General features: G+C 38.3%; 1 protein-coding gene across 2 annotated transcripts; it reads left to right on the top strand.

Moving 5' to 3' along the window:
• LOC114351608 (uncharacterized) lies at positions 1 to 27892 on the top strand. 2 transcript variants are annotated; one of them, XM_028302888.1, is made up of 10 exons: positions 1 to 260; positions 12449 to 12595; positions 19586 to 19711; positions 20860 to 21666; positions 23640 to 23770; positions 24564 to 24695; positions 25553 to 25774; positions 26148 to 26261; positions 27096 to 27215; positions 27429 to 27892. In XM_028302888.1, the coding sequence occupies exons 2-9, from the start codon at positions 12452 to 12454 to the stop codon at positions 27175 to 27177; spliced, it is 1758 nt and encodes a 585-aa protein (XP_028158689.1). In that variant the 5' UTR covers positions 1 to 260; positions 12449 to 12451; the 3' UTR covers positions 27178 to 27215; positions 27429 to 27892. The 2 variants fall into 2 exon arrangements, with proteins under 2 accessions (XP_028158689.1, XP_028158688.1); XM_028302887.1 differs by lacking the exon at positions 27429 to 27892 and having other exon boundaries at positions 5 to 260; positions 27096 to 27289.
• The last annotated feature ends 101 nt before the right edge of the window (positions 27893 to 27993 follow it).

The raw sequence follows: 27993 nt of genomic DNA, 5'->3' as shown, positions 1-27993 counted from the left end.
TGCGCACATCGCGCATCTTTGAAACTTTCCCCGATCGCGGTGACAACGTACTCATAACTGTTTCTTGCTTTAGTTTGGTAAAAAGCGCGCGCGGGACCACACGCCATTTTGGTGCGAACTTTTCCGACAAAACTCCTTGCTCTGTGTTTATTTTTTTATGAATGACATTTACGAAAAAAGAAAATGATAGTGATGTGACAGATACGTATTAGGAAAATATATCGATAACTTCGAAAATAAAATAATTGATTTAGTTTTTGGTAAGTCGTATTGTTTTGTTTACTGGCCTTTTTTTTTAAAAAACATTAATCATTATTTACGAAGTGTTTTCAATTAATTTGCATACAAACAGGAATGCGTATTGCAATTGCAACGGTATTGCATGGATATGCATATGACTAGACGTAGCTAAAGAGGCGATTGCTCCATGTACATTGGATATTTAGAAACACTTAATCGCTCTTTGAAATGATTAGGTAATTTTTTTTGAAAGGATGCAAGTATTTTTTTTGCTTTTGAATTTTTCAGATATTGGCCAAGTATTTAATTTCTACATTTGTGTATGAAGAAACAATAAGAGAGCGGTGTGATAGAGTTGACGTAATAATATTGATAAGAGAAAGTCCTTAAAATTTTAGCCTGTACGTTTTAAAAGTGAGCTTTATTTCAAGTTTGAAACTACTTTCTATTCGAAGTCCTTTAAAAGGAGCCAGCCACGCCAGCAGGATCATGTTACACCCAGGATAATTATGAAAAAGACACAAACTTACAGGCACATGTACCTACAGCTACTATAAATGTATGATTTTTGATAAATGAGACCCATTCAGTTTAAAATATTCTGATAATTAAAAAATTAAAAATATGTTTCAAATATTAAAAGTTGAGCGACAGCCCTTTAATACCTATTAAAAACCGACCAAAACCGTCGTTATTCTTGTCTTGATCATTGTTTTTTTACTAAAAAATATTTCTAGCCTAAAAATAATTTTAAGATGTCTCACTCGATCCATTTATTTATTTTTAAAATGTGAGAACAAGACAAAGTGGGTACATTTTTTTGGGAAATGTGTGATATTATTATCGACAGAGCTATATTATCAGGTAAAGCCGCAGACTGAAGGTAGTGTTTTAAAAATAGGTGTTTTCCAGTAACCAGTGAGGTCAATAAACACGTGAGACTGCCCTTTAAGTAAGTCGTTTAATTGACTTTCGTGGCATACGATTAATTGATATGTATCTGAACCGAGAACTGCGAGGATTCTTTGTTACGATTACTACAGTCTTGCAGGTTACTTAGTTAACCACTATTGATACTTTCCTTAATTCACTTCACGTAATGTAGACTTTAGCCGTGTGGTTTAGGCAGACGACTTAATTATAAATAGGACTAGCGGCCGCCCGCGACTTTGTACGCGTGGATCCCGTTTTATCCCCTTAGTGGAGTTTCGTAAAATCCTTTCTTAGCGGATGTATATTTAGATTACGCCACTACGTATTTGCTATTTACTATTTGCTATTTACACCAATTTGCGAACATCAGACCTCCCCAACCCATCTGGTTGGTCAGTGTTGGAAATGCCTGGGTAAATCCTCCTCCTCACTGATCTACAATCTGATCCGCAAGAGAACTAAAGCACAAAACTAAAGTGAAGAGCTGTGTGAAGTGGAAATCCTTGGGGGAAGCCTTTGTCCAGCAGTGGACGTCATTCGGCTGAAACGAACAAGTAAAACTGAAAAAAAAAAACGATTGATTCACGTGGAAATTGAACCCTCACGCGACCTTTTAACGCCCGAGGTGACATTGTTTCAAGTTTTAAAATTGGTTTGAAATAAGTTCGGCATTTCCAAGGATTTCCACAAAGACCAGTCCTGCGGCGTCCACATCCAGGCATCTCCCGCGACCTTCACCAGATCGTCGGTCCACCTAGTGGAAATCCTTGGGGGAGGCATTTATATCCAGCAGTGGACATCATTCGGCTGAAAATGCATACATTCTCAACATATTATCTGAAAGAACAGAAGCTAATAAAAGTTTCTAAAATTTTCATTCTTAATAAAACCAACACGCATCGCACCAATACAAGCAAATGGAGTTCCGCGCATGTCACATGCGTACCACATTTTGCATTCATGAAGCACAGTCGACAGTACATCAGACTATACTTTTTTTTGCAAAATTAGATAGGTACTCTTATTACTAACATTAGTAAGATGTAAGATACCAGTGACTGGGCTAAGATTGATGTGCCATCATCGTAGTTAACGCGTTCTCCGGACAATTTTTTCAGGGTAAATTCAGACTTACCCAACTTGTCTGGCCAGCCGTAGAGAGTGCTGCCTCTCTTTTGCCTCTGGTAAATTAGGAAGGGTCTCCCTCCTATAGGAGAGACTAAATATGACAATGATGATGATCATAATAAGATAAAATTTTATCTAGCTTATGAAGTTCGTTTTTCATTTAATTGTATCAGATTATGTCGCACGCGCCCCGCTTCGTATCTCGGCGCAACGTTCTCAATTATTTTAATTAAAGTAATTTATACATATAACAGACGCTAACTGTACCGCAGTCAACCGGTTTTTATGCAGAAATGTGTACTGCAATCCAGAGTATGCTAATTTTCTTATCAGACTGATTTAATAAAAGGTTTAACGTGATACTTCTTAGTTTATAATGAAAATATTACGGTAAAGAACTTTTTATGCATTCACGTACAACGAAAGCTTAACGGTTTCAGAAGAATTTGGCATGTTCCAATAACTGTAACAAAAGTGTTTTTTTTTTTATTTATTTATTTACAAAACCATTACAACAGTTAAGTAGGTATCCCAATGCAAAAGTGTGTTATTTAACTTACTTAGCTATAATACCTAATTAATTCTGTTAACTTATAGTATTAACTTTTTTCTTTATTTTATGCTAGGTAAGGCAGGTATTTTGACCACAATCGCACCTGGTGTTAAGTGAGATGCAGTCTAGGATGGTACATACATACCTGCCCTCTGAGTGCCTATTAAATTGCATAAAAAGCGCAAGAAATCAATATGCATGTTGCATGGTGATAGTCATTAAAATAAATAACTTTTATCAGTGAATAAGAAAAGTGCTAGTATCCATTATCGATCCAATGATGAAAACCGGAACACCACGCTTACTGTGCTCTTCGAAGCGGTTCTTATAAACACCATCGAGCGGTCACCCATCCACAGCCCAACCACGCCCAGCGTTGCTTCACTAAGATTATGAATGTATTGACATTCTAGTATAGCTACTATTGCCTCTACCGCGGGTAGAATGCTAGGCTTCGCCTTATTACCTTCTACACCACTACTAGGTTTAAGACGCTATCCTTTGATTAATCCTTACAAAAACCCCGGCCTTTTCAAGCCGACAGTGAATAAGGACTTACAGGGCAGATGCACCATCATAGATAGCATTCTCACAACATTTGGTCATCATCATCATCATCATCTCAGCCATACCTGTCCACTGCTGAACATAGGCCTCCCCCAATGCTTTCCATGTTGCCCATTGGGCAACATTCTGTCGATTGCGGTAAAATCAAGCCTTGTTCTGCATAAAAAATATCTCCTAACTGCCTCCTAATTACATTTTTTTTCGTGTAACAAAAAAGAAGTAGTTAATTTGGCACTAGGAAGTCTTACTAAAAAATTATGTTGACATGAATTTTAAGTATTTCCAAATAAAAGTACAAATATTTTTATTGCAAATGGATGATTAGGTAGGTAGTAAGTACCTACTACTTACAGAAGTTTTAATGATGGGAGGTACCTACTATCCTTCAAATAAATTGTTGTTTCTGTCATAATAACACCATTGAAACGACCGTGCGAATGTCCGTGGCAATTATATAATTTTGGTCAAGTTCCTATTAAGTAATTAAGTATGTTTCACAAAACTTTTGTGACTTTGATCGAATAACCTTTGTTTTTAAGGAGATCAAGGCTTATGACCTTTTGCGAGAATTAATACTTATATTCCTACAATGTTTAAATACATAAAAGTGCAAAAAAAAATGCTTTTATATGTAAGTGTCATGTAAAAGGACTACAATGATAAGATGTTTTTCCAGATTATGTCCTATGTTATGGTATAAAGACGCGGATAACAGCTAACTATAGGAATAATATCAAACCAAAATTTCAGAAGTCTCATCGTCAGAAAAAAATAATTTAATAACTCAAAAGATGAATTTCTATTATTAGGAACAATTCTTTTACTAATCTCTCAATCAATAGATAATTTTAATATTGTTTTAGAATGATTTTTTTTTCATTTAAAAATAGTGATTAAAAATAAATATTCAAACGCAAGTCTCTAAACTCCAGTTTATTTTAGGTAACAAATTAAATGTATATCAACAAAACAATTAATTTTAAAGCTCAACGACAAGTGATCGACAAAAAATTATCATCGGACGTTGATTTATTTATGGTCACAGACACAAATAGAGAAAAACGATACGGTTTCTATTTTTAGACGCTCTCGGTAATCGACGAAAGAAATCAATTGAATTTTATCGACAGGTCATCGGGTCGAATGTTGACATCACTATCTCTAGCGTGGTATGGGTACCATGGCTTTTAGCTTCTTTTCTTTTGTCTTCATTATCATGATGGCGAGAACCTAATATGTAAAAGTTGTATGGGAAAATACAGTCATTATTTACTTACGTCGTTAAATAATAATTTCGAAGAAAGAAACTCGGCATCGGCAGATTATTAAAATTTGTATCTAGCTACCTCAGAAATACTCAGAATACAGAACTATGAACTTGATCGAATGTCTCCATAGTTTAGTGGTTAGAGAAGCTCGACATGCGATTAGGTCGTGGGTTCAATTCGCAATTAAGGCAGTTTTGAGATTTTTTCAAGTTTCGTTTGAAACTATAGGGTTCGTCACAAATTAACGTAGTACCTATAGGTAAACTGTAATTTAGTTGAGGGTTCCTATTACCTTAAAATGTTCCATACATCTAGTTTTAAGTATTCTGTTTTTATAAAAAGCAAACCATTACAATACTGACTGACTGATCTCAATGTAGGTACATACAGCTCCATCAAAACACTAAACGGATACTGTCTGACTCAGAAGGATCTCCAAAATTCACCCCTTATAGTGCGTCCAGACTGGGCAAACGGGCTCGCGCGGCACGCTGGTCATCCTGCTCACCCTGCTCTTGAGTGAGCAGGATGATGAGATAGCCGCGCGAGCCCGTACGCCCTGTCTGAACGCACCCAAAGTTGAACGCGAGCGAAGCCGCAGGCAAAAGCTAGTGAACTTATTTATTAAGTACTTCCAAGACTAAAGATATTTTTGTTGTAATCATTAAGAGCTTGTTAATATTCTCTCTCCCGCCATGAGCGAGGCTGAGGCGCATGCGCCGAACTCGGAAGTCGTCGCGATCTGCTTCCCGCGCAGAATGTGTCGTCTGCGCCGCTCTACTTGCTCTATGCTCGGGTCGATGGCCTCTGACGGTGGTTTTAAGTATGCAAACTAATATTATGCAGTGCTTGAAGTGAAGTATTCACAAACATTACTATGAGGTCTCCCAGTGCGCGTGGACGCACAGGGTAACACGCGAACCAATCACAGAGCTCTATTCAACGCTGTGCGTTCGATTTGCGGCTTCACTTAAAAGCAAGCATCGTTTGTGAATACGGGCGTGAAACTCGGTCTGCATTGTCGATTGCCAAAGTGAGAATGCCAGAGACATTTCCCACCTCTCGTTCCCACCGCTGCAACTCCTGTGTAGCCAGGATCTACAGCTTGACCGCAATGACCGCCAATAAAAACTCAACCAGTGAAGGTCAAGTTTGTCCCGGGGGAAAGTTAAACTGTCATTGGACCCGCAACGAAATTAATCAGAAGAACTTAGAAGGAGTTCGAAGTTGAATGTAGATGGAGTTTTTAACAAAATTACCTAATATTAAGACATCTAGGTCCTAAAATCCGTCTTAAAAATCTTTGGAGGACTGTGGAGGACTCTAATCCATGGAATGGACATTCATATTTATCATTATTTCCTTGTCCATTTGCGAACTATTTGTACCTACACTAACAATGGTTCACACGTGCAACAAACCTTGTGTTATGGTACGCTTGTGTTCATTGATAAATGATAAGTCCCATTCACCATACAGATTGGCTATTGTATAAGATTCCCACCGGTTCGGAAGGAACAGGGCCGCGCCGACCGCCGGCAGCGCCTGTGTGCGGAACCTATGAAGCGCCTCTTTTCTAATGAATCGTCATAAAAAAACGAATTTAAATTTTTAACGAATATTTTAATTGTTAACTTTGACTAAAATAAATGTTCTTCAGTTTTACAGTACTTAGATATTATTATCATAAGTGTATTAAAACTGGAAACCACTTAGGAATTAGGATACTAATAGGTAAATCCCGTTCGTTCTGCTTGCCAATTACTACGAAAAAGAAAACTCGAACTAAATTTTTACATACTTAATACAAAGAATTTTATACTTAAATACAGTGTGAGTCACGATAAAGTGCACATATGAAAATAGACTAGCTTTCCGCCCGCGGCTTCGCCCGCGTGGAATTTTGTCTGTCACAGAAAAACTTTATCGCGCGCGTCCCTGTTTCAAAAACCGGGATAAAAACTATCCTATGTTCTTTCCCGGGACTCAAACTATCTCTATGCCAAATTTCATCAAAATCGGTTGCGAGGTTTAAGCGGGAAAGCGTAACAGACAGACAGACAGACAGTTACTTTCGCATTTATAATATTAGTTGGGATGGGAAGTTGGGATGAAACTAGACCTATTTTTATCGACAAAAAAGAGGTCAAATTTTTTTTGAGATTTTTTTCTAATTTTTTATAGAATTTTTTTTCTTCCGATTACTTATTGCAAAGAAAGCGTAATAATTTTTAAACTAAGAGGTATATCCGGATAAAATAAAAACAGTAATATTTTAAGGGTCATTCCACCGGCTAAGAAAATCACGTGTCCGGGGCCAAAAAGTACCCGAATATCATAATATTTTAGTAACAAATATTTTTATCTAATAGAATAACTTTGGTTCTTGTTGTTAAACTACAGAGATAGTTAATAATAGTTATTTAAGTAATTTAAAAAAAATCGTAAGTCGTCAAAAATTGATNAAACAAACAAACAAACAAACAAACAAACAAACAAACATACAAACAAACTCTTCAGCTTTATAATATTAGTATAGATTCCACAAAACGTACGTCAGAAGGTTGGAACAGTAAAACATGTGATTTCTTTAAAGGTGTATTTGCGACTAAAATAAAACTGGCGGGCTCAGCCGCCGACACATACAAGGAACAGTATAACTATTGTTTCCTATTGTTAATTGTATTGGGCAATGATGTGGGAACGCAGCAGGACGCTACTCAATACGCTCTGTTACTCTGATTAATGTGTACCTACAGGCAGGGCCGCGCCGACCGCCGGCAGCGCCTGTGTGCGGAACCTATGAAGCGCCTCTTTTCCATGAAGCTAAAGATAAAAATGGAGGGCAAAGTTGAAACAAAAACTTGAGTCAAATACCTACTTATATCTATCTCGCTCTCTGTGGCCCTACCTCTCTTTTTAGTGTGAACTGTAGTATTGCTATCTTCTTATTTAAATCTCCTTGTAAATTCTTCGAAATAGCCAATTCACTAACCAAATATGTATGTTTTTTACTCTTTTACGCAACAACTACTTAACAGATTTTGTTGAAACTTTACAATATTGTCGTTTATACATCAAAATAACAAATGGCTAGTTATAATAACATTTATTTTACCATAACTTAAAAAAAACTTTAGAAAATAAAATATTTTGTTTTATTTTTGATTACTCTGACTCCCAACTTTGATTACCCCGACCATGAAAATTTTGATGTCGCATAACTTTTTATTCCTGCTTGCTACAGATGGGCCAATATAAAAAATATGCTCGTAATAATGTCTATTTTGAAATGTTTTACCTAAACTTACTCTAAATTCAAAAATAAAAAAGGTCGGGGTAATCAACAAAATAATCCAGATCCGGAGAATGACCGTTAAACATACTTAAATTATAATAAATATATCCACTTTTGACGCTTTTTTGTTTAATATTATAAATGGGAAAGTAACTCTGTCTGTCTGTCTGTCTCTCTTTCACGTCAAAACTACTGAACCGATTTGAATGAAATTTGGTACACAGATAGTCTACTGCCTGAGAAGGGACATAGGCTACTTTTTATTGCAAAAAAAAGGGTTGTTAGGGGTTAAAGGTTGTATGAAAGTATGTATTCGCTTTCACGTCAAAACTACTGAACCGATTTGAATGAAATTTGGTACACAGATAGTCTACAGCCTGAGAAGGGTACATAAGCTACTTTTTATTGCAAAAAAGGGGTTTTAAGGGGTTGAAAATGGGGATGAAATGTTGTATGAACCGATTTTCATGAAATTTGGTATACAGATAGTTTAGAGCTTAAGAAAGGATAGAGGCTACTTATTATTGCTAAAAAGGAATTTTAAGGGGTTGAAAAGGGGGATGGAAGGTTGTATGAACCGATTTGAATGAAAGGTACACAGATAGTCTAAAGCCTGAGAAAGGACATGGGCTACTTTTTATTTCTAAAAAGGGGTTGTAAGGGGTTGAAAAGGGTGATGAAAGGTTGTATGAACCGACACGGTCATCTCTCCTATAGCGCGACCCAAATACTAATGGCCACGGCTGTTTCGGCGACTATTTATTTCGGAGTTTCGGATATAGGACGGGAGCAAAGTGCCAATTGCTGGCATTGTCGAGAAGGCATCGAGGATTTCGCGCAGCACACACTCGAAGTGTGCCAAGCTTGGGTGGCAGAGCGCGAAATCCTCGTGGAACAGGTAGGACAAAATCTCTCTTTACGGGCCATCCTGCCTCGTATGCTAGAGAGCCCAGATGCATGGCATGTGGTGCTCCACTTCTGCGAGGAGGTCATGTCGCAGAAGAAGCGGCGGAGAGGGAGCGAGAGGCCTCGCCTGATGTTCCACTGAACCGTCGCCGACGTCCAGGACACCGCAGGAGACACTACCATATCCATGCCCCTTCTAAAGGGTCCTCGGCCACTAGACACGAGGGTGTTTGGTGGCCGCTAAAGGAGGACCCGTGGCGGCGGCGCGCGCATGGTGTTCACGCGCACCGTTAGCGAAGACCAGGGGAGGTACTACTCCCCTGAAGCCAGTCGTCCCTCGCTCAAACAGAGCGAGCCACAGTCTTGGGCGGAGCCGCGAAAGAATGTCTAGGCCGTCTAGCTCGGACAATAACTCGCAGATCCGTCCCAAAGACTTCGGGAGGACAACGTCAGATTTTAGTGAGTAGGCCCTGCCCATCTGGCAGGGAGAGCCTCTCATAACCTACTGGTTCCAGTTGTCTCCGGGCCAGTGGGTATGAAATTTCATGCATTTCCTGACGAAAAAAAAAAAAGGTTGTATGAATCGATTTGAATGAAATTGTGTAGGTACACAGAGGGTCTAGAGCCTGAGAAAGGACAGAGGCTAATTTTTATTGCTAAAAAGGGGTTATAAGGGGTTGAAAAGGAGGATGAAAGGTTGTATGAACCGATTTGAATGAAATTTGGTATACAGACCAGAGTCTGAGAAAGGACATAAGCTATTTTTAATGCGAAAAAGAGGTTGTAAAAAGGGGATAAAAGGTTAAATGAATCAATTAGAATCTTGAAACTTATTTTTTAGGCTTTTGATTATTTTATTGTTAAGAAAACACACAGCATTCTAAAACACATATAGAGTTACCAATCAAACTCAACATTCACTTACTTATCAATTAGACAGAAATAAAAATGACATTTAAAGTTTCTAAGAATGTTACCCTAAAGGGAGTAATAAAATTAAGGGATGAAAGTTTGTGTGGAAAGAGAGACTTGTTTAATAAGCGTAATATTTGTTTTGTTGTGTACAAGGCCTATGTTGCGCATACTGTACCTACTTACTTATCGATACTCCATTTAAAAAAAAAATAGGTGGCAGTAGCAGCGGTGCGGCGCCCCTATTGTCTTGGCGCCTGTGTGCGCCGCACACATCGCACACAGGGGCGGCGCGGCCCTGCCTACAGGGCTCGTTTAATTTTTATTGACGAGTACTTTAATCATAGATGGTAACCATCAGGGTCTGATGATGGAGCCGAAAGGTGTCCATANCCCGTGGCGGGGGCGCGCGCATGTGTTCACGCGCACCGTTAGCGAAGACCAGGGGAGGTACTACTCCCCTGAAGCCAGTCGTCCCTCGCTCAAACAGAGCGAGCCATAGTCTGGGGCGGAGCCGCGAAAGAATGTCTAGGCCGTCTAGCTCGGACAATAACTCGCAGATCCGTCCCAAAGACTTCGGGAGGACACCGTCAGATTTTAGTGAGTAGGCCCTGCCCATCTGGCAGGGAGAGCCTCTCATAACCTACTGGTTCCAGTGGTCTCCGGGCCAGTGGGTATGAAATTTCATGCATTTCCTGACGAAAAAAAAAAGGTTGTATGAATCGATTTGAATGAAATTGTGTACACAGAGGGTCTAGAGCCTGAGAAAGGACAGAGGCTAATTTTTATTGCTAAAAAGGGGTTATAAGGGGTTGAAAAGGAGGATGAAAGGTTGTATGAACCGATTTGAATGAAATTTGGTATACAGACAGACCAGAGTCTGTTTTGATTATTTTATTGTTAAGAAAACAGACAGCATTCTAAAACACATATAGAGTTACCAATCAAACTCAACATTCACTTACTTATCAATTAGACAGAAATAAAAATGACATTTAAAGTTTCTAAGAATGTTATCCTAAAGGGAGTAATAGAATTAAGGGATGAAAGTTTGTGTGGAAAGAGAGACTTGTTTAATAAGCGTAATATTTGTTTTGTTGTGTACAAGGCCTATGTTGCGCATACTGTACCTACTTACTTATCGATACTCCATTTAAAAAAAAAAGGTGGCAGTAGCGGTGCGGCGCCCCTATTGTCTTGGCGCCTGTGTGCGCCGCACACATCGCACACAGGGGCGGCGCGGCCCTGGGAAGGAAGTACAAATTTGAGAGTAATAAATTTTTTCGTAATTAAAACAATATACCTAGCTAACTCAGCAGCAAGCAATTAAGTATTGTTTTTTTATTGTTCCTCAATGGTTAGTTAGACCACACAGATAATATAATACTTAGACGTAATCCAACGTTGTTTTGAAAATAGCATGAGAAATTTTAATTTGACTACTCCCCGCTAGATGGCGCCATACCTAAAATTCAAGGAAAATAATTTCCTTTGCACTTATTTATTTATGATTAAATTTATGAATGCATTTTATTGTGAAGTAAATATGAAGTAGATAGGAATATAACAAATAAATTACTACCTATTTCTTAGAGAAATCAAAATTATGGGAATGATGACCAAATCATCATGCTAAAACTCCCACGAGAATAAAAAACAATTCCCCAACAAAATGAGCAGTCACCCAACCCAACCATCATCATAACAGTCATTTTCCGTAAATGCTTATTCACTTTTCCACACATTATCCACGCTCTATGCGCTTTCACTCTAAAAATCATTATGTCCTACAACACAAGATTGAAAATCTTCAGTTTTGTCAGCAAATGCAACGTTGTAACATGTGATTTCTTAGTTTTCTCACGCTGTTTAATCTAGATTTCATGGTATGATGAGCATGATCTCTAAAACCAATGTCCAAGCATGGGGAAAAATGCACCACACACATAAATTAGATCTGCTACGAAAGTAAATAATTAATGGGCTGTGCTGGTGTGATGTGGCTAGGGCTTCAAACCCACGTTACCCCTGACGATACCCCTGGGGGTATCGTGGGTCCTTCGACCACGGGCCGGAAGACGTAGTGTGGTGAAGGTTGCGGGAAGCACCTGGATGCGAGCAACGCAAGTCCGGGATTAGTGGAAATCCTTGGGCGAGGCCTTTTCCATCGGTGGACGTTCTTTGGTTGAAATAACCACTCCCACTCTTCCCTTAGAGGCACTTAGCGAAAAATGCGAACATCAGGCCTCCCCAATCCGTCTAGCCAGCGTGGGGAGTGTAGGCCAACTCCTTCCTTTTGTCCTCTAGTCTAGTAAATTGAAGAGGATCGTTCTCCTAGTGGAGGGTGAATATCCTGATGATGACCTATTTCATAATGGGAAATAAGCACATTAGTATATTTCTCAGCAAAGGCTGGATACTGCAGGTTTTCTAATTAAAACACAATCTTCAGTTTTCACTTGTGTATTTGTGGGAGTCGAGACGACTTCTACATTTTAATGTTGCCATGCAACAAGGCCCGGTGTCCCGATGTAGTGGTAGGTAGGTTAAAGTTAATACCTACTGGGACATCTACAAGCGCTTTTTAAAAGCCCATTTGCAGATAATAATGGCTTTTTAATAACTGGCATATTGTTGTTCCAGAAAATGTTCCAATACGAGTACGAGAAGCGGCCGCCGTCAGCCGGCTCGTGCGACAGCCGCGCCACCGTCACGACCGACTGGAGCCGCCGCTACCCGCCCCCCACCCCCGCCAGGGCCAGGCCGCTGCCGTGCGAGAGGGACAGAGCTGTGAGTATATTATCTTCTACCCTCAAATTTGCAAAAAAAAAAATTTTAGTTTGTCAGGTCAGACTCAGACCGATGATTTTGGCATCCACCAGCGTGTTAGTCAATTTTGCGAACCCTTCACAGAGCGAAGTTTTACAAATAAAAAACGAAGATGCTAGTGATTTTGGACTAATCTGTTGAGTTTCACCAAAATGAAATTCCACTGACATTAATCACGAAATCTCAGAAACTACTTATTAATAACATCTACAAACTTGGCAGGTAGGTTCCTTATAGGGTGTAGACATCCGCTAAGAATGGATTTTACGAAACTCTTTTACGAAACTCTACCCCTATGGGGTTAAAACGGGGTCCACGTCCACGCCTACGAAGTCACATTTTTAGTTACCCATACAAATTGGTTTGAAACTATGAAGAGATTTATAAATGATACTAAGAGCTAAGAGAAACATGGCTACCTTAATAGTCATATGAAAGTTTTCTGCGTCCGACGCGAGAGAAGCCGCCGGAAGAAGCTTCTTAGTTTATGTATAGGTAAAGCAGGCAGATCCCACTCTATCACCTCTAGCGTAAGATGGCATGGTTGGTGGAGTCACTTGTGATTATACACCGCGAGCAAAAGCAGGTTGACTGCTATCGTTGGGTAACGAGCAACACGTAATACAGGAAATGTATGAAGTCTATGCGCAAGCGCTGGATTTGAGCCGATGATAGAGCGTGCATTCCAATTTTGAATTCAAATTACATTTTGACGTTAAATGTCAATTGTTGCTCAAATTTTGGGTCAAAAGGTGTAATCGTCAGAACTTACGATAAACCTAATGACAGTTCAAAGTTTATTTCTCAGGTGCGCGACACACGAACCAATCACAGAGCTCTATTCAACGCTGTGCGTTCGATTTGCTGCTTCACTTAAGCAAGCATCGTTTGTGAATAAGGGTGTATTTCCCGTTTTTTTAATTTTTCTTTACTGCGCCGCCCCTTTTCGGCTATACCTATAGTTTTGCCGCGTGAAATTCCGTTTGTCATAAATTATAGCACTTAGTAAAAAATAATATTGGAAAGTTTAATCAAAATCCGTTCAGTAGGTACTTTTAGCGTGAAGAAGTAACAATCATACACACTATATTAGTGTGATTGTAATAATTAGTATAGATACTTAGTTGGAAAAAAAACTTAATAAGGCATTTGATTAGTGGTGGTGGGCAAGCTCATGAAAGGGCCTAGCATAATAAATGATTTGTACTTTTCGGCACGGGATTATTCCCACCTCTCGTTCCCACCACTGCAACTCTGTGTAGCCAGGATCTACAGCTTGACCGCCAATAAAAACCCAACCAGTGAAGGTCAAGTTTGTCCCGGGGAAAGTTAAACTCATTGGACCCGCAACGAAATTAATCAGAAGAACATAGGAGGAGCTCGAAGTTAAGGTTCGACTACCTGCAGCTTTCGACAAAGGAAAATTATAATGTATGATGTCATAGAGCAATAAATTGGTCATTTTGATCGTCTTTTATTACTAAAAATACACTCGAAGTAGCGCAATAACAAAATACAAGGCAAATAGCGCTAAAGGTCAGAGTAAGGCGCAATGAATTATGCAAAACGGACAGCGGCACAAATTCAACCACGGAAACGAAGTGTTCCGATTGCATTTAACTGTCTTTATACATGAAATAATCGGCTGCATGCTTTCTCTGGGACAATTTAGGTGTTGGTAATTAGGCCAAACTTTTGTTCCTTATTAATAAGTAAGTATTTTTAGGCGCTGCTGCACATTTGACTGCACATTTTTAGCATATAAAATTTTGTAACGTAAGTTCAACACTCACAATTTTCTGAAGAACAGCACCTGGGTATAATTTACAACTACACAAGATGTCTCAAGAGTTTACTTTGACCATAGGTCAGATATTTCGCTCCACGAGTAATTCGGACCGCGGTGCGAATCTCCCAAAAATACTTAACACCTTCGCTGCCAGCCTAAAAATGGCACTGTTCCGTTCGGGCCATGGGGGACAATGATGGGCGACACTTTAACTTTCCGTTCGGGCCGCGTCGGACAATGATGACCGCGAGTCAGACCTATGTTTAAACCTCTGTATTGAGCCGATGGACAGCATTTCTTCAATAATTCTCATATAAGCTGACCCGCGCGGCTCCCAAGATAAGTGTACGTCACTTGGTTNTAACAATCATACACACTATATTAGTGTGATTGTAATAATTAGTATAGATACTTAGTTGGAAAAAAAACTTAATAAGGCATTTGATTAGTGGTGGTGGGCAAGCTCATGAAAGGGCCTAGCATAATAAATGATTTGTACTTTTCGGCACGGGATTATTCCCACCTCTCGTTCCCACCACTGCAACTCTGTGTAGCCAGGATCTACAGCTTGACCGCCAATAAAAACCCAACCAGTGAAGGTCAAGTTTGTCCCGGGGAAAGTTAAACTCATTGGACCCGCAACGAAATTAATCAGAAGAACATAGGAGGAGCTCGAAGTTAAGGTTCGACTACCTGCAGCTTTCGACAAAGGAAAATTATAATGTATGATGTCATAGAGCAATAAATTGGTCATTTTGATCGTCTTTTATTACTAAAAATACACTCGAAGTAGCGCAATAACAAAATACAAGGCAAATAGCGCTAAAGGTCAGAGTAAGGCGCAATGAATTATGCAAAACGGACAGCGGCACAAATTCAACCACGGAAACGAAGTGTTCCGATTGCATTTAACTGTCTTTATACATGAAATAATCGGCTGCATGCTTTCTCTGGGACAATTTAGGTGTTGGTAATTAGGCCAAACTTTTGTTCCTTATTAATAAGTAAGTATTTTTAGGCGCTGCTGCACATTTGACTGCACATTTTTAGCATATAAAATTTTGTAACGTAAGTTCAACACTCACAATTTTCTGAAGAACAGCACCTGGGTATAATTTACAACTACACAAGATGTCTCAAGAGTTTACTTTGACCATAGGTCAGATATTTCGCTCCACGAGTAATTCGGACCGCGGTGCGAATCTCCCAAAAATACTTAACACCTTCGCTGCCAGCCTAAAAATGGCACTGTTCCGTTCGGGCCATGGGGGACAATGATGGGCGACACTTTAACTTTCCGTTCGGGCCGCGTCGGACAATGATGACCGCGAGTCAGACCTATGTTTAAACCTCTGTATTGAGCCGATGGACAGCATTTCTTCAATAATTCTCATATAAGCTGACCCGCGCGGCTCCCAAGATAAGTGTACGTCACTTGGTTCTCAGGTAAAGCTCGGACTTAGAAAAAAAAATGTGGATAACGGTAGCGCAATGAAACATGGTAATTATACAATGTATTTTTGCAAATTTATCAACTTTTTAGCAAGATAATAACGGTTTATTAATTAAAACATATCGTTTACTTATTTTATATAATTTATAATATGCAGGACAATAAAAAAAAATCACTGTCATTGTTGAACAACCACTTTGTACGAAGGGTTGGTACAGGTACTAAGTTCTTTGTACAGCTACAAAACTTATGCCATTTAAACCTTATTAGTGGCATAAATTATTGTACTTATTAGATGCTTACACCTAGCAGGATTGTCGAGAAAAATAGATTTGTTTAATGTATTAAAAAAAATTTTTTCTCTTTTCGATACTCTATTCGAGAACATTTTTTATTATTCATGTAGGTCAAATTATTGGCATGTTAAATCAGCTATGTCATTATAATTATTTTTAATTTTGAGTATACAGGGTGTTTGGCGCATCGTGTGCCAAAATGATTTGGCAGATAGAATGGGTCATTTCCTATATTTTCAGCCCCTATAACACGTTCCATGCCAGGCGGCTACTTTTATATTATTTTTTTTAGTAATTTCACCAAAATACCCAAATCGCATCATTTAATTTCGATTTAAAAAAAAACTACTAGGCGTAGCCTCAAAGTAAATATTTTGTTTTGACGTGCATTGATGTAGGGTTGCATCAAATCTAAATTTACTGGCAAATATCATCTAGTTTTTTTTTTATTCAGCTTTGAAGTTTTCCGAAAAGTTAAAAATGGACTGAACATTTAAGTTTACATGGCTATAAAAAAATAAATAAAAGAGATAGCGATCTTCGGATTTTATCAAAACTTCTCTAGTCTATCCCCATTCAAACGGTATACTAATCTTATTTAAATAATAACAATAACTTCACAAATTCCTTAAATTAGTGCAATTACTCTACTCGGACTGATTTGCGAAATTTGTGTTTATAGCCCCTTTTTGTGTGAATAGCACGTTATTAAACACCTAACAGGTAAAAATTATTTATCTTATGCAATGTAAAAACCTTTTCCCTATCGTTTTTCAATGTGGATTTCTTGAATTTAAAGACGAAAACAATTATTTTGATCGTTTATTAATTATTACAAATTTAGTTCAAAATGACCGCCTCGGCAACGTATACACTTACGACATCTTCTTCTAATTTTGACTGTTGTCGTATGCAGCCACATTTCTCTTTTTATTACTACAAAGACGTTTTCTACTCGTGGATTAGAAGAGATGGCCCTATACAGTGGCCTGCACGTTCCCCAGACCTAATTCCGTTAGATTTTTACGTCTGGGGACGAGCTAAAGAACTGGTGTACGTAACGGATTCAAACAATAGAAGAACTACAACAACGAATAAAAAAAGCCTTTGTAGTAATAAAAAGAGAAATGTGGCTGCATACGACAACAGTCTAAATTAGAAGAAGATGTCGTGAGTGTATACGTTGCCGAGGCGGACATTTTGAACTAAATTTGTAATAATTAATAAACGATCAAAATAATTATTTTCGTCCTTAATTTCAAAAAATCCACATTGAAAAACGATAGGGAAAAGGTTTTTACATTGCATAAGATAAATTATTTTTACCTGTTAGGTGTTTAACGTGCTATTCACACAAAAAGGGGCTATAAACACAAATTTCGCAAATCAGTCCGAGTAGAGTCAATTCACTAATTTAAGGAATTTGTAAAGTTGTTGTTATTATTAAAACAAGATTAGTATACCGTTTGAATAGGGATAGAATAGAGAAGTTTTGATAAAATCCGAAGATCGCTATCTCTTTTATTTATTTTTTTATAGCCATGTAAACTTAAATGTTCAGTCCATTTTTAACTTTTCGGAAAACTTCAAAGTTGAATTTAAAAAAACCTAGATGATATTTGCCAGAAAATTTAGATTTGATGCAACCCTACATCAATGCACGTCAAAACAAAATATTTACTTTGAAGCTACGCCTAGTAGTTTCTTTTTAAATCGAAGTTAAATGATGCGATTTGGGTATTTTGGTGAAATTACTAAAAAAAATAATTTAAAAGTAGCCGCCTGTCATGGAACGTGTTAAGGGGGCTGAAAATATAGGAAATGACCCATTCTATCCGCCAAATTATTTTGGCACACGATGCGCCAAACACCCTGTATTTTTAAATATTATTTGATATACTGACAATTCAAAATTGGTTTTGAAAAAAGAACCGATCGAAAGTGACACTACAGTGATGGATGGAAAATTCAAAATACAGTTAAACAATTTCTAAAACGTCAAGTCGCAAAAATTGGATTAATAACCCAGTTGTTAGTAGCACCTTCCTGTAAATTTCATAATTATATGGCTGTCCAACGAGGCAAAAATGGGAACTAATAGTTCAGTATTGATAGTAGCGCCTTCCTGACAATGCCATAGCTGGGACGGCTCAGTTTTGGACAACTTTTATACGAATTATTGATAAATTCAATTTTTTAAATAAAATTTAAACCTTTTTTAATTAAAACAATTTGAAAAAAATCACTTTTAGCGTTCCTTTTACGGTATCATCGATTTATTTATTATTATTTTTAATCACTATTTAAGACTTATCCTGCTAGTTTCGTTTCTCATTTTATACCTTATAATATTCCTATTTATGCGTAATATAATATATCAAAAACCTACCAATGTACAACTCTTTATTTTTTGGTTGTTCTCCTTTTTTTTTTTGGATGCGAGCGGGGATGGTCGACAACATGACCGCGCGGCCCTACGGAACGGATTTTCGAATTTTCGCTCGCTGGGGCCATGGGGGTCAATGATGTCCGACGCTTAATAATTCGATGTAAAGACTCAAAAACAACTATATGTTAATAAAATCCTTTATTTATGTTTATAATGTAACGATTTAACAAAAAAAAACAATCGACGAAAATTGAAAAAAAATGAAATTTTTACTTGGCCTGGTAGGAAAGTGCAGTGTCGGACAACATTGACCGCGTTGGCGTTCAATGTGTTAATTGCTTTCGGACTGTAGACTGTGAAAAGACCCTTGACTCGTAACAAAATGATTTTGGTTGATTGACATCACTATTCACGTTACTCACCCCCTTCAGGCATCGTGTCCCTCGTGGGTCGTGGGTGATCGGTATGAAAGCCATAAGACCCTGCAAAACCAGTCGATGATTATTTAAAAATTGGCCAAGTGCGTGTCGTGCCACGCGCAGTGTAGGGTTCCGTAGTTGTTCGTCGTTACCATAATATAATTTTAGAGCCAAGCAATTACTTCATCCAAAGTCACTTTTCATATTTTCTTCTAAGGAATTTTCATGAGGTATGAAATTTTATAATACACTAGCTTTCCGCCCGCGGCTTCGCCCGCGTGTAATTTTGTCTGTCACAAAAAAACGTTATCGCGCGCATCCCTGTTTCAAAAACCGGGATAAAAACTATCCTATGTCCTTTCCCGGGACTCAAACTATCTCTATGCCAAATTTCATCAAAATCGGTTCAGTGGTTTAGGCGTGAAAGCGAGACAGACAGATACTTTCGCATTTATAATATTAATATAGATGAGTTAAACGACTATTACTCTTAAACTATAATATGATCTACCTTAACCGCTATAGTTTTCCTTGAAAGTTCATAAAAAGCACTATTAATAAGACCTTTTTTACACTGAAATTAAAGCAGCTAATTTATCCCACAGGTCCCTCTGAAGGTGTGGATCATCGCAAGCGCCTCCTGTTTCGCGGTATGCGCAGCATTAGTCCTCGCCACCATCGTCGTCACACGCTGGGGCTCGCAGGCCTACACCAGACCCTTGGAGGAGCCGGTAAGTCTTGCCACAGATGTGTCCAGAGTTGCTATTAGGTGTAAGCTGCCAGAGATTCGTTCTGGATTTGAATGAGAGATGGCGCTGTCATATTTTTACATCGCGAAAAGTAAATATTGTTTGTTTTCCCAGAATATTAAATAGTTTTCCTGCTTAATTTTTTATTATGATTTATTTATTCTTTATTTCTAAAAATATATATTTAGGGACATATTCACTATTTGCTGTTTTCTTTGGATCCACAATACTATTGAATCCATACCTTTTTACCCGACTGCGTTACTCAAAAGAAGATACTGAAGTAGAGATGGGTAGTGGGTAAAAACCCATTTCACCCGATTGGGTTAAAACTGGGTGATTTGGGTAAAAACCCGGTTTTTACCCATTATCACCCATTCTGGTGGGTGAAAACAAAAATAGAGTTTTTTTAAAGTGAGAAGTGGTATTTGTTGCTAAGGGGGCGTTCTAGTGTTACGTAATGCAATCTGGGGGGAGAGGAGGTCTTGAAAAACGTTACAATGCCTTACAGTGGCGGAAGGGCGGTTCGATTTCAAGTTTTTAAGCGAAAGTACTTTGTAGTTGGTGTTGTTATTTGTAACTTTATACCGTAATGTCATTAAAGAGAGAGTTTGGCATCTTTGGCATCCCCCCCTCCATGTCCTTGCCATGATCACAAATTATTGTGTTCCTACCAAATTTCTTCTAAATCGGTTCAACGATTCTTGAAATAACACCATTTTATAAAATAATTGGTCACATCATCATAACGTGTTCAATTTTACGATTTGGCCACGATATAAATGCATATTAGTGTTAAATTTGACTTATTACTTATTAATCAATAAACTTAAATGAGAAAAATTCAATAAAAATAAAGAAAAGATACCATTTGAAATAATTATAAAATTATTTGTTTTCACCCGGTGTAAACACCCACGGGTGGAATGAAACGGGTTTTTATTGGGTTTTTACCCTCATGTGGGTTTTTACCCGGGTGGAAACCCATCTCTATACTGAAGAGCCGTAATGCTTGAGTCAAACACCAACGAAATTGAAATAGTAGACCAGTGAGCTCTTTAAGATATAATTGTATTTACCCAAGAGAGAGTTCTTTTAATATCCTACATAAAATTTTCATTTATTTACAGGAGCTTATCTACTCGCATCCACACCCAGTGTATATCACACCAAAACCGATCCCCACCACCACAGAAAGTGACCCTACATCTACTGGTAGTGACGAAGTAGAAAACGACATAGACGTTCTAGAAAAGCTGTCCATATTCAAAAATGTAGTCGCTCACAGAGAAAAAGCCAAGAAAACTGAAGATCTAATCTCCAAACCTCAAATCCACCCAGTACATGACACAACTATTGAGCACACAGAAAGAAAGATCGAGAAGAAAGATCAGGCAAGATTACCCAGCCATATCTTAGCTGGTATGGGAATAACGGGTATCAGAAGACCTATCCCAGACTTCAAGCCAACACTGCCCGATGTATTTATCCACGAAGAAATCAAACTACCCAACGGGTACATGGTTGGTCTAAGAAAGCATGATGATTACGAAGAATACTACAACGATGAAAACTTATACGATGATTACATGCAAAGTAATACAATGACTAATTACTTAATTGAAAAAGTGCAGGAACTACATGATTGGATAACCACGGATCCCGATTTTGATACTGTGAAGAATTCTACGAAAATTGCTAACAAAAGTACTGAATTTAGTCAAGTTTTGAAAGCTTTAAATGAAAGTCTAGTGCAAGGGAATGTTAGTATAATAATGAGCAAACTAAAAGACATTTACTTTGGAGATAACTACACTAGTGCGAATCATAGTAAAAGGATGATTTTGAGTAATAGCACGGATTTGCTGTCGTTTGGTATTTTGACCCTGGATGTAATGTTGCTGCATAACATTCAGCTGATGGCGTGGGAAAATCAGGTAATATTTCATGTCATTTAAGTTAATTTCTTTCTTAGGATCATGGCTGGCTATTTCTCATCGCCACGGTTCTCATCGTCACCTTCGTGGCGAATTTTATTTCTAACTTATTTCAACTTTTTGTAAACAAAAATTGTAGCGCTTGATGTGAAGATTGTATTCTCAGTAAACCAGTAAAATAGTGAGTCTCGTTTGGAAGCTTTAACGTTTTGAATTTTTTGATGCCACGAAAGTGATTCTGTACTTCACAGCAATAATTTTTTCAAACTTTATTACTGTAAATGACTCTTAAGTGTTTATAAAACATATATTTTGTCTTATTTTCATAGATAAATAGCAATAACATAATATAAATAGGTAAATACAAGATAAAATTTTACCGATTACGTCACCTACTAAGTTACAAGATTCTACGCAATTGGTTTTAGGGGGAAACTGGTGGCATTCTGAAATGCTAAAGAAGCAAAAAACGGATTATCAGTACCTCAATAAAAAGAACTCTAACTGATTATCAGTCCCTCAACAAAAATATTTTTTTTATTTAGGCCAGAGGGCCTCGTATTTTTGTTGTACAACTTTTAACTCAAACTTCAGATTAAATTTATCTTACAAACAGATACACAGTCACATATACAGACATGCATACAGTCATACAGACCGATAACAAAAATACGAGACCCTTATTTATTTATTGATGTACTGATCTCTACTTACCACGTATAATTAATTTTAAAATATTGTAAAAACATAAACACCACTCTCGTCACTATATTTTAAAATAAACCAAAGCAAGAAATCACTTTCGTGGCCTAAAATCACCTTCGTGTATAAAACACCACGAAGGTGATGCCACGAAGGTGACGAAAATTTTAGTTTTTTATGAATTATCCTTAATTTTGAATTTAACGGTTCAAGTCGAATACTACACAAATAAGTCTAACATGTTAAGTTTTCAATGGTAAAGTTTCAATTAAATTGTTTAAATTTTAGAGGTAGAAAATATTGTGCAAGCAATCGACGGTATGTCTATGGATAATCACAAAAAGTTACGTATTTTTTTCCCGGAGCGACGATCGACCTATCTCACCTCCCCAATGTTCGAAGCGCGACTGACGTTAACCGAATAAAACGCTGTGATTGGTTGCTGGTGTTCGGTTTAACGACAATCTTGTATTATTACTCAAAATTTTAGGTACCTAAAATCGTGTGACCAACGTATTTCGCTTTCTCAATTCAAAATAATTATAAGAAGAATTTTTTTGACTATTGTGTGGAAAGTATATTTAATTACGATGATTTTAGTATATGCTACACACAAATTGAATGAAAATGAAGGTGTGACACGATGAGAACGCGAAAAATGACCCCGTTTTTTATCGTTTCATGTGATTTTTTCGTATTATTTTTGCTTCTATTACGATAAAATTTATTTTGTATGTAGCTAAATAGATATTTTATCATCTGATTTCAAAGTTATTGTTCTAACTTACACCGTTTATGAACTATTATTGTGTGACCATCAAATTTGAGTGTAAATGAGAAGTACCCGGCTATTCATTGGGTCTTGCCAGAATCCAGTATCCACCGCTCCCCAATCCCCAAGCCTGTCTCCATAAGCGTGGCATTTGCTTTATAGGCAAATAAAGAATTTGGGATATGGAAAAGAGACTGACAGACAACGGTCACTGAATTACTGCGGTGCTGTTTCTCAAAATCGACTTACTTTATTGTCCTGATCAAGCAGAGGTGGAACTCAAAATATTTAGGAACTTTCAAAGCCAAATAGCTTCAATTAATACACTTTTAGGACTTTACACTGAGCCATAAAATGCCTTACCTCACTAATAAAACTTACACGCTCGTTGAACAGTGTTTTAAAGTGACGAATGGAAATGTCATTTTAAAACAGTGTTGAACAACTGTGTAACGTTTTATTAGTAAGGGGGTTAAATTCACCCAGAGTTTAATTCCAGGAGTCAGCGCGTGCTAAGATGTTGAAAGACCCAGATGTATTCGCGTTTAACGCACTCTTCATGGACCCCAGCAAGGTGGAAACTAAGCAGAACGAGGTCTACCACCACGACAATAGCGTCCCGGTGTTCAGGTTAGTGCAGTAATGAGAGTAGATGACTAGACGGCTTAGTGTTTTCATTATTGTTTTCTTTTGTAATTTAAAATGTTGGTCGGAGAGGCACCCGCTGAAAACCAGCGTCGGGGCACGCGTGTCTTGATTAATGCTGAGCGGGCGCTTTTTGGCACAAAAATCGCGTGTATAGTTTTAAGTCACTTTGTTCTGTTTTTTATTTTCTTTTTGTGTCAAATATAAAGTTTTTCTTATTTTCTTAGTGTGAGTTAACATCAACGTCCTCACTAGTGAGCGCGTTAAAAATATTTATGGAAATTTTAGTTCTTGAAAATTTCCACTGTACAATCAATCCTTCATGCATATGTCATTTTTTACGCACTCACTAGTGACGGACGACGTTTGAGGTAAACTCAAACTAAGCCCTCAGTCCTCCTGGACAAAGTAACAAACAAGATTTGTAAAAATATTCGAAATTGCCAGAGTTAACTCCAAAAACATTCACAAACTTTTTCACGTACTTTTTCATTCTCTAGACACCCATGAGGGTCCAGGATGACTTGACAGCAAGTCTGCTCTTGCTATAGCCACTAAACTAAATGGTGCTCAACTTGTGGTTGGAATTTGGAAATTGTGAAAAAAAAAAACTATATTTGGACATGTTAAGTGCCCTAATAAGAGCCTACAACCCGGTCCAGTTAACTGCGCACCTCGCTTGAACTCTCCCGCACACCTCGTTCGTACCAGAACGTCGATGTGACGTCACGGCCGCCAAGTGCGCATTTAACTCAACCGAGTTTAAATTGTTTTCCAGTAAACGCCAGAACGCCCGTCAAGACGTGGAAGACTTCGACCTCGGCAAGAGTCTGCTGGAGAGCTTCTTGGAAGTCGGCATGAGTACTGCCCGCGCCGCCATACACCTGGGACGCGCTTACAAGAACACCAAGTGAGTTTTATTTATTTACTAGCTGACCCGGCGAACTTTGTTCCGCCTTAAAGGCAGTAAATAAGCAAATTTTGACCAACCCTTTAGACCTACCCTGGACTACAACAAACATTTTAAAACCAAAATCAGCTCAATCGGCCCAGCCGTTCTCGAGTTTTAATCAGACTAACGAACAGCAATTCATTTTTATTTATACCTAGACAGATTTTATTAGGAAAACCAACAGCAACCAATACAAATAATGAAACTTCAATTTTATTGTGTCTACTTAGCCATGAAAATTAGCCATTTATGGCGATGAAAACACCCGCCTCTGTGGTCAGAAACCCTGACTTCAATTCCCAATAGGTGCAAAAGTCCGTTATCATGAGTTTCATTAAACCTTGTCGATTGGTGAAGTTATGCACCCAACATTGTTCATAGCCCTTTGGTTCCAGCGAAGCAGATTAGAATCAATCCTATGTCGTAAAAGGTGACAGTCATATCTACCTAACTTGATCTGGTCAGCATAGAGTACTTATTTAGGAATGATCTTCCATTTGCTTCTGGTAGAGAGGGTCGTGTTCCCGCATGATCTGGTGATTTATTCCCCAGACTAGCGTGCAACGCATAGAGTCAGAATGGTTCCCTCATGAATGGACTGTCGTCTGCGGTGTTTCCGGACGGATACGACCTGCAAGCTTTCAAGAGGAGAGCGTATCTTCACCTTAAAGGCCGGCAATGCACCTGTAACGCCCCTGGGTCTGCGGGTGTCTATGGGCGACGGTAATCACTTACCATCAGGTGATCCGTCTGCTCGTTTGCCTCCTGTCACGTAAAAAAAAAATGATTTGACCTCAAAGCCTTTCCACTTTCAGAGCGGTCCTCAACCAGCTCTCCACCCGAGACGCTCCGCAAGCACAGCTCTCTCGCAACATCGATGGCAACACCCAAGCATTGAACCACCTTCAGACGTCATTCTCTGGGAGCTCTAACGGGACGTATACTGAACTGGACTGTATGTGGATGCTGTACTGTAAAAACTTGGTGGCGACGAGCAAATTGAATGCGCCTTATGGGACCATGGCGAGGATTAATGGGTAAGAGAACCATGATGGATGATTGAAAAGTTTTTAGTATAAAAATAAATCTATAAGGCTGTGTGGTAGTGAAAAGTTGCATCATAAGTGTTTGATGATTTTCCATCAACAACATCAACAACAAGAATGAGAATTTAGGTTGACAATAGTGACTTCTTTTTTTACTGCTTCTACAAGCCCATATTAATGTTCGGATGCAGTTGTAAAGTTCACGACCTCATAAATGTAGCAGGAAGGCGCTGGATGTTTGGAATTATGTAAAAAATATACATAAAATTAATATAGTATTCATTACTAACCATAAAAATAAAATAATTGAATTAGGTACAGCCTACTTAGAGAAAATAAATGAATTTTTAAACATTTTTCGCAGAATGGCGCTCCGTATGCTCGCGGGTGAGCTGGCAGCAGAGAGGGCGCTGGAGACGATGGTGTCAGAAGCGCTGGCGGGCTGGGCGCCGCTCAAGTGCGACGAGCTGTTCCCGAGGTATGTGGCGCGTCAAGCTTGACATTGTGGTACCTATATTTTTTTAGTTGTAATAGCAAGATAGCAAATAATGGTCATATCACCTTTAGAAGACAGATTTTTCCAAGACATAAACTTGAAGGCGTTCTATACTCCAACTGGCCGGTTTGTTTTATTTCTTTCTCCGTAAATCATCAATTCGTAAACTGATCAACACCGTATCGCCTTTCGCGAGCTGTCATCGCCTTTCGCTCGCTGTCAACTGCGAGGCGAGGCGTTTACGTTACGGTGCGGATAAGTGTGCGTTGCAGTATGGGGTTCCATACAAAGAATACTGACCGCCTCGAGTTGATACGGTTATGATCCCTTTCCGGGTTGATTAGTGTGCTACGTCCTAAAGGAGAAAGAAATCATCGTATCACAGCACAGCTAATTGCATCAGCTACTAAATATCTCGAGAGGTCACATTAAAAATTAGGGATTAATGGTGAAAACGGGCATATTATGTGTCTCTAATTGAAAACCCATAATCTCTACATTTCATTAGTTCTGCGACAGATACAGACGACAGTGATAAAATCTATGTCATTTTATATCAGTCTATAAAGCAAAAGGTCACTGACTTACTGATTGACTGACTCATCACGATATCTCAGAAACTACATGTGCTAGGAGTCTCTTTGCATGGGGGTTCCTTTTAGAATGTAAGTGCTCACTAAGAACGGATTAAATACGAAACTCCACCCCTAAGGTTGTAAAACGGGATCCACGCGTACGAAGTCGCAGGCGGTGCTAGTAAACGATCTAACGAATTCGAAGTTAATTCACTTCCTAATCTCTTTTTTCGTATTACAGGTGCAGTAAAGTGAATGCTGCTACAGTGGTAATGGACACAATACTGCAACCCATCAGGAAAGCTCAAGCAAATAGGTTATGATCGTCAAATCCTGAATAGAGTAGTGAAAGTCACATAATGAGGGCTATCGTTTTTATACTTAACAGTTGGCACCCCTGGTGATTGACAGGACCTTACTCTACAGTGGCGCCATCTTGATGAGTGCAGATGCGATAGTCCTCCTACCACTTTAGCGCTCACAAGTTGGCGCCACTGTCTTCGCTACTAGCAAGTGACAGGACCTTACTCTACAGTGGCGCTGACTGGTGAGCGCTAAAACGATAGCCCTCATTATAAGAGAGAGAGAGAGAGAGAGAGAAGGATAGGAAAAAATAACTCTCTCTCTCTCACCAAAAATATAGAATGCTCATAGCAGCAGTGGCTATATCAAGAGATGTTGCAATTACCGGATAGATGGCGCTTAGAGAAAGTTTCTATGTTTAATATTGTGCCTAAAATTTCATTCAATATTTTGTGGGAATTTGCTCAATTAATCATCAAGTGGACGTAGATTTCTCTACTTTAAATTTAAAGTCAACTAAGTTGTAAAGATAGTAACTGTTATCTTTCATTTGAATTTGTTGATCTTTATTTTATTTATTTACCAGTGAACAATACGACTTCACTAGATACTAAGAGCGTAAGGATAGAAATAAACTTATTGATTATTTTTATTACTAATCTTACAAGACAAGTACAAAAAACGTTTTGTCTAACTTTATACAGTGTGAGTCACGTTAAAGTGTACATATGAAAATAGATGAAACTAGACCTATTCTTATCGACAAAAAAGAGGTCAAAAATTTTTTGAGATTTTTTTTTAATTTTTTATAGTTTTTTTTTCTTCCAATTACTTAT

Source organism: Ostrinia furnacalis, unplaced genomic scaffold, assembly GCF_004193835.3.
Source record: "Ostrinia furnacalis isolate ACB-3 unplaced genomic scaffold, ASM419383v2 OfSCF1166, whole genome shotgun sequence".
In the NCBI taxonomy this organism is placed as follows: Eukaryota; Metazoa; Arthropoda; class Insecta; order Lepidoptera; family Crambidae; genus Ostrinia; species Ostrinia furnacalis.
This window is presented reverse-complemented; position numbering and strand designations above follow the sequence as displayed.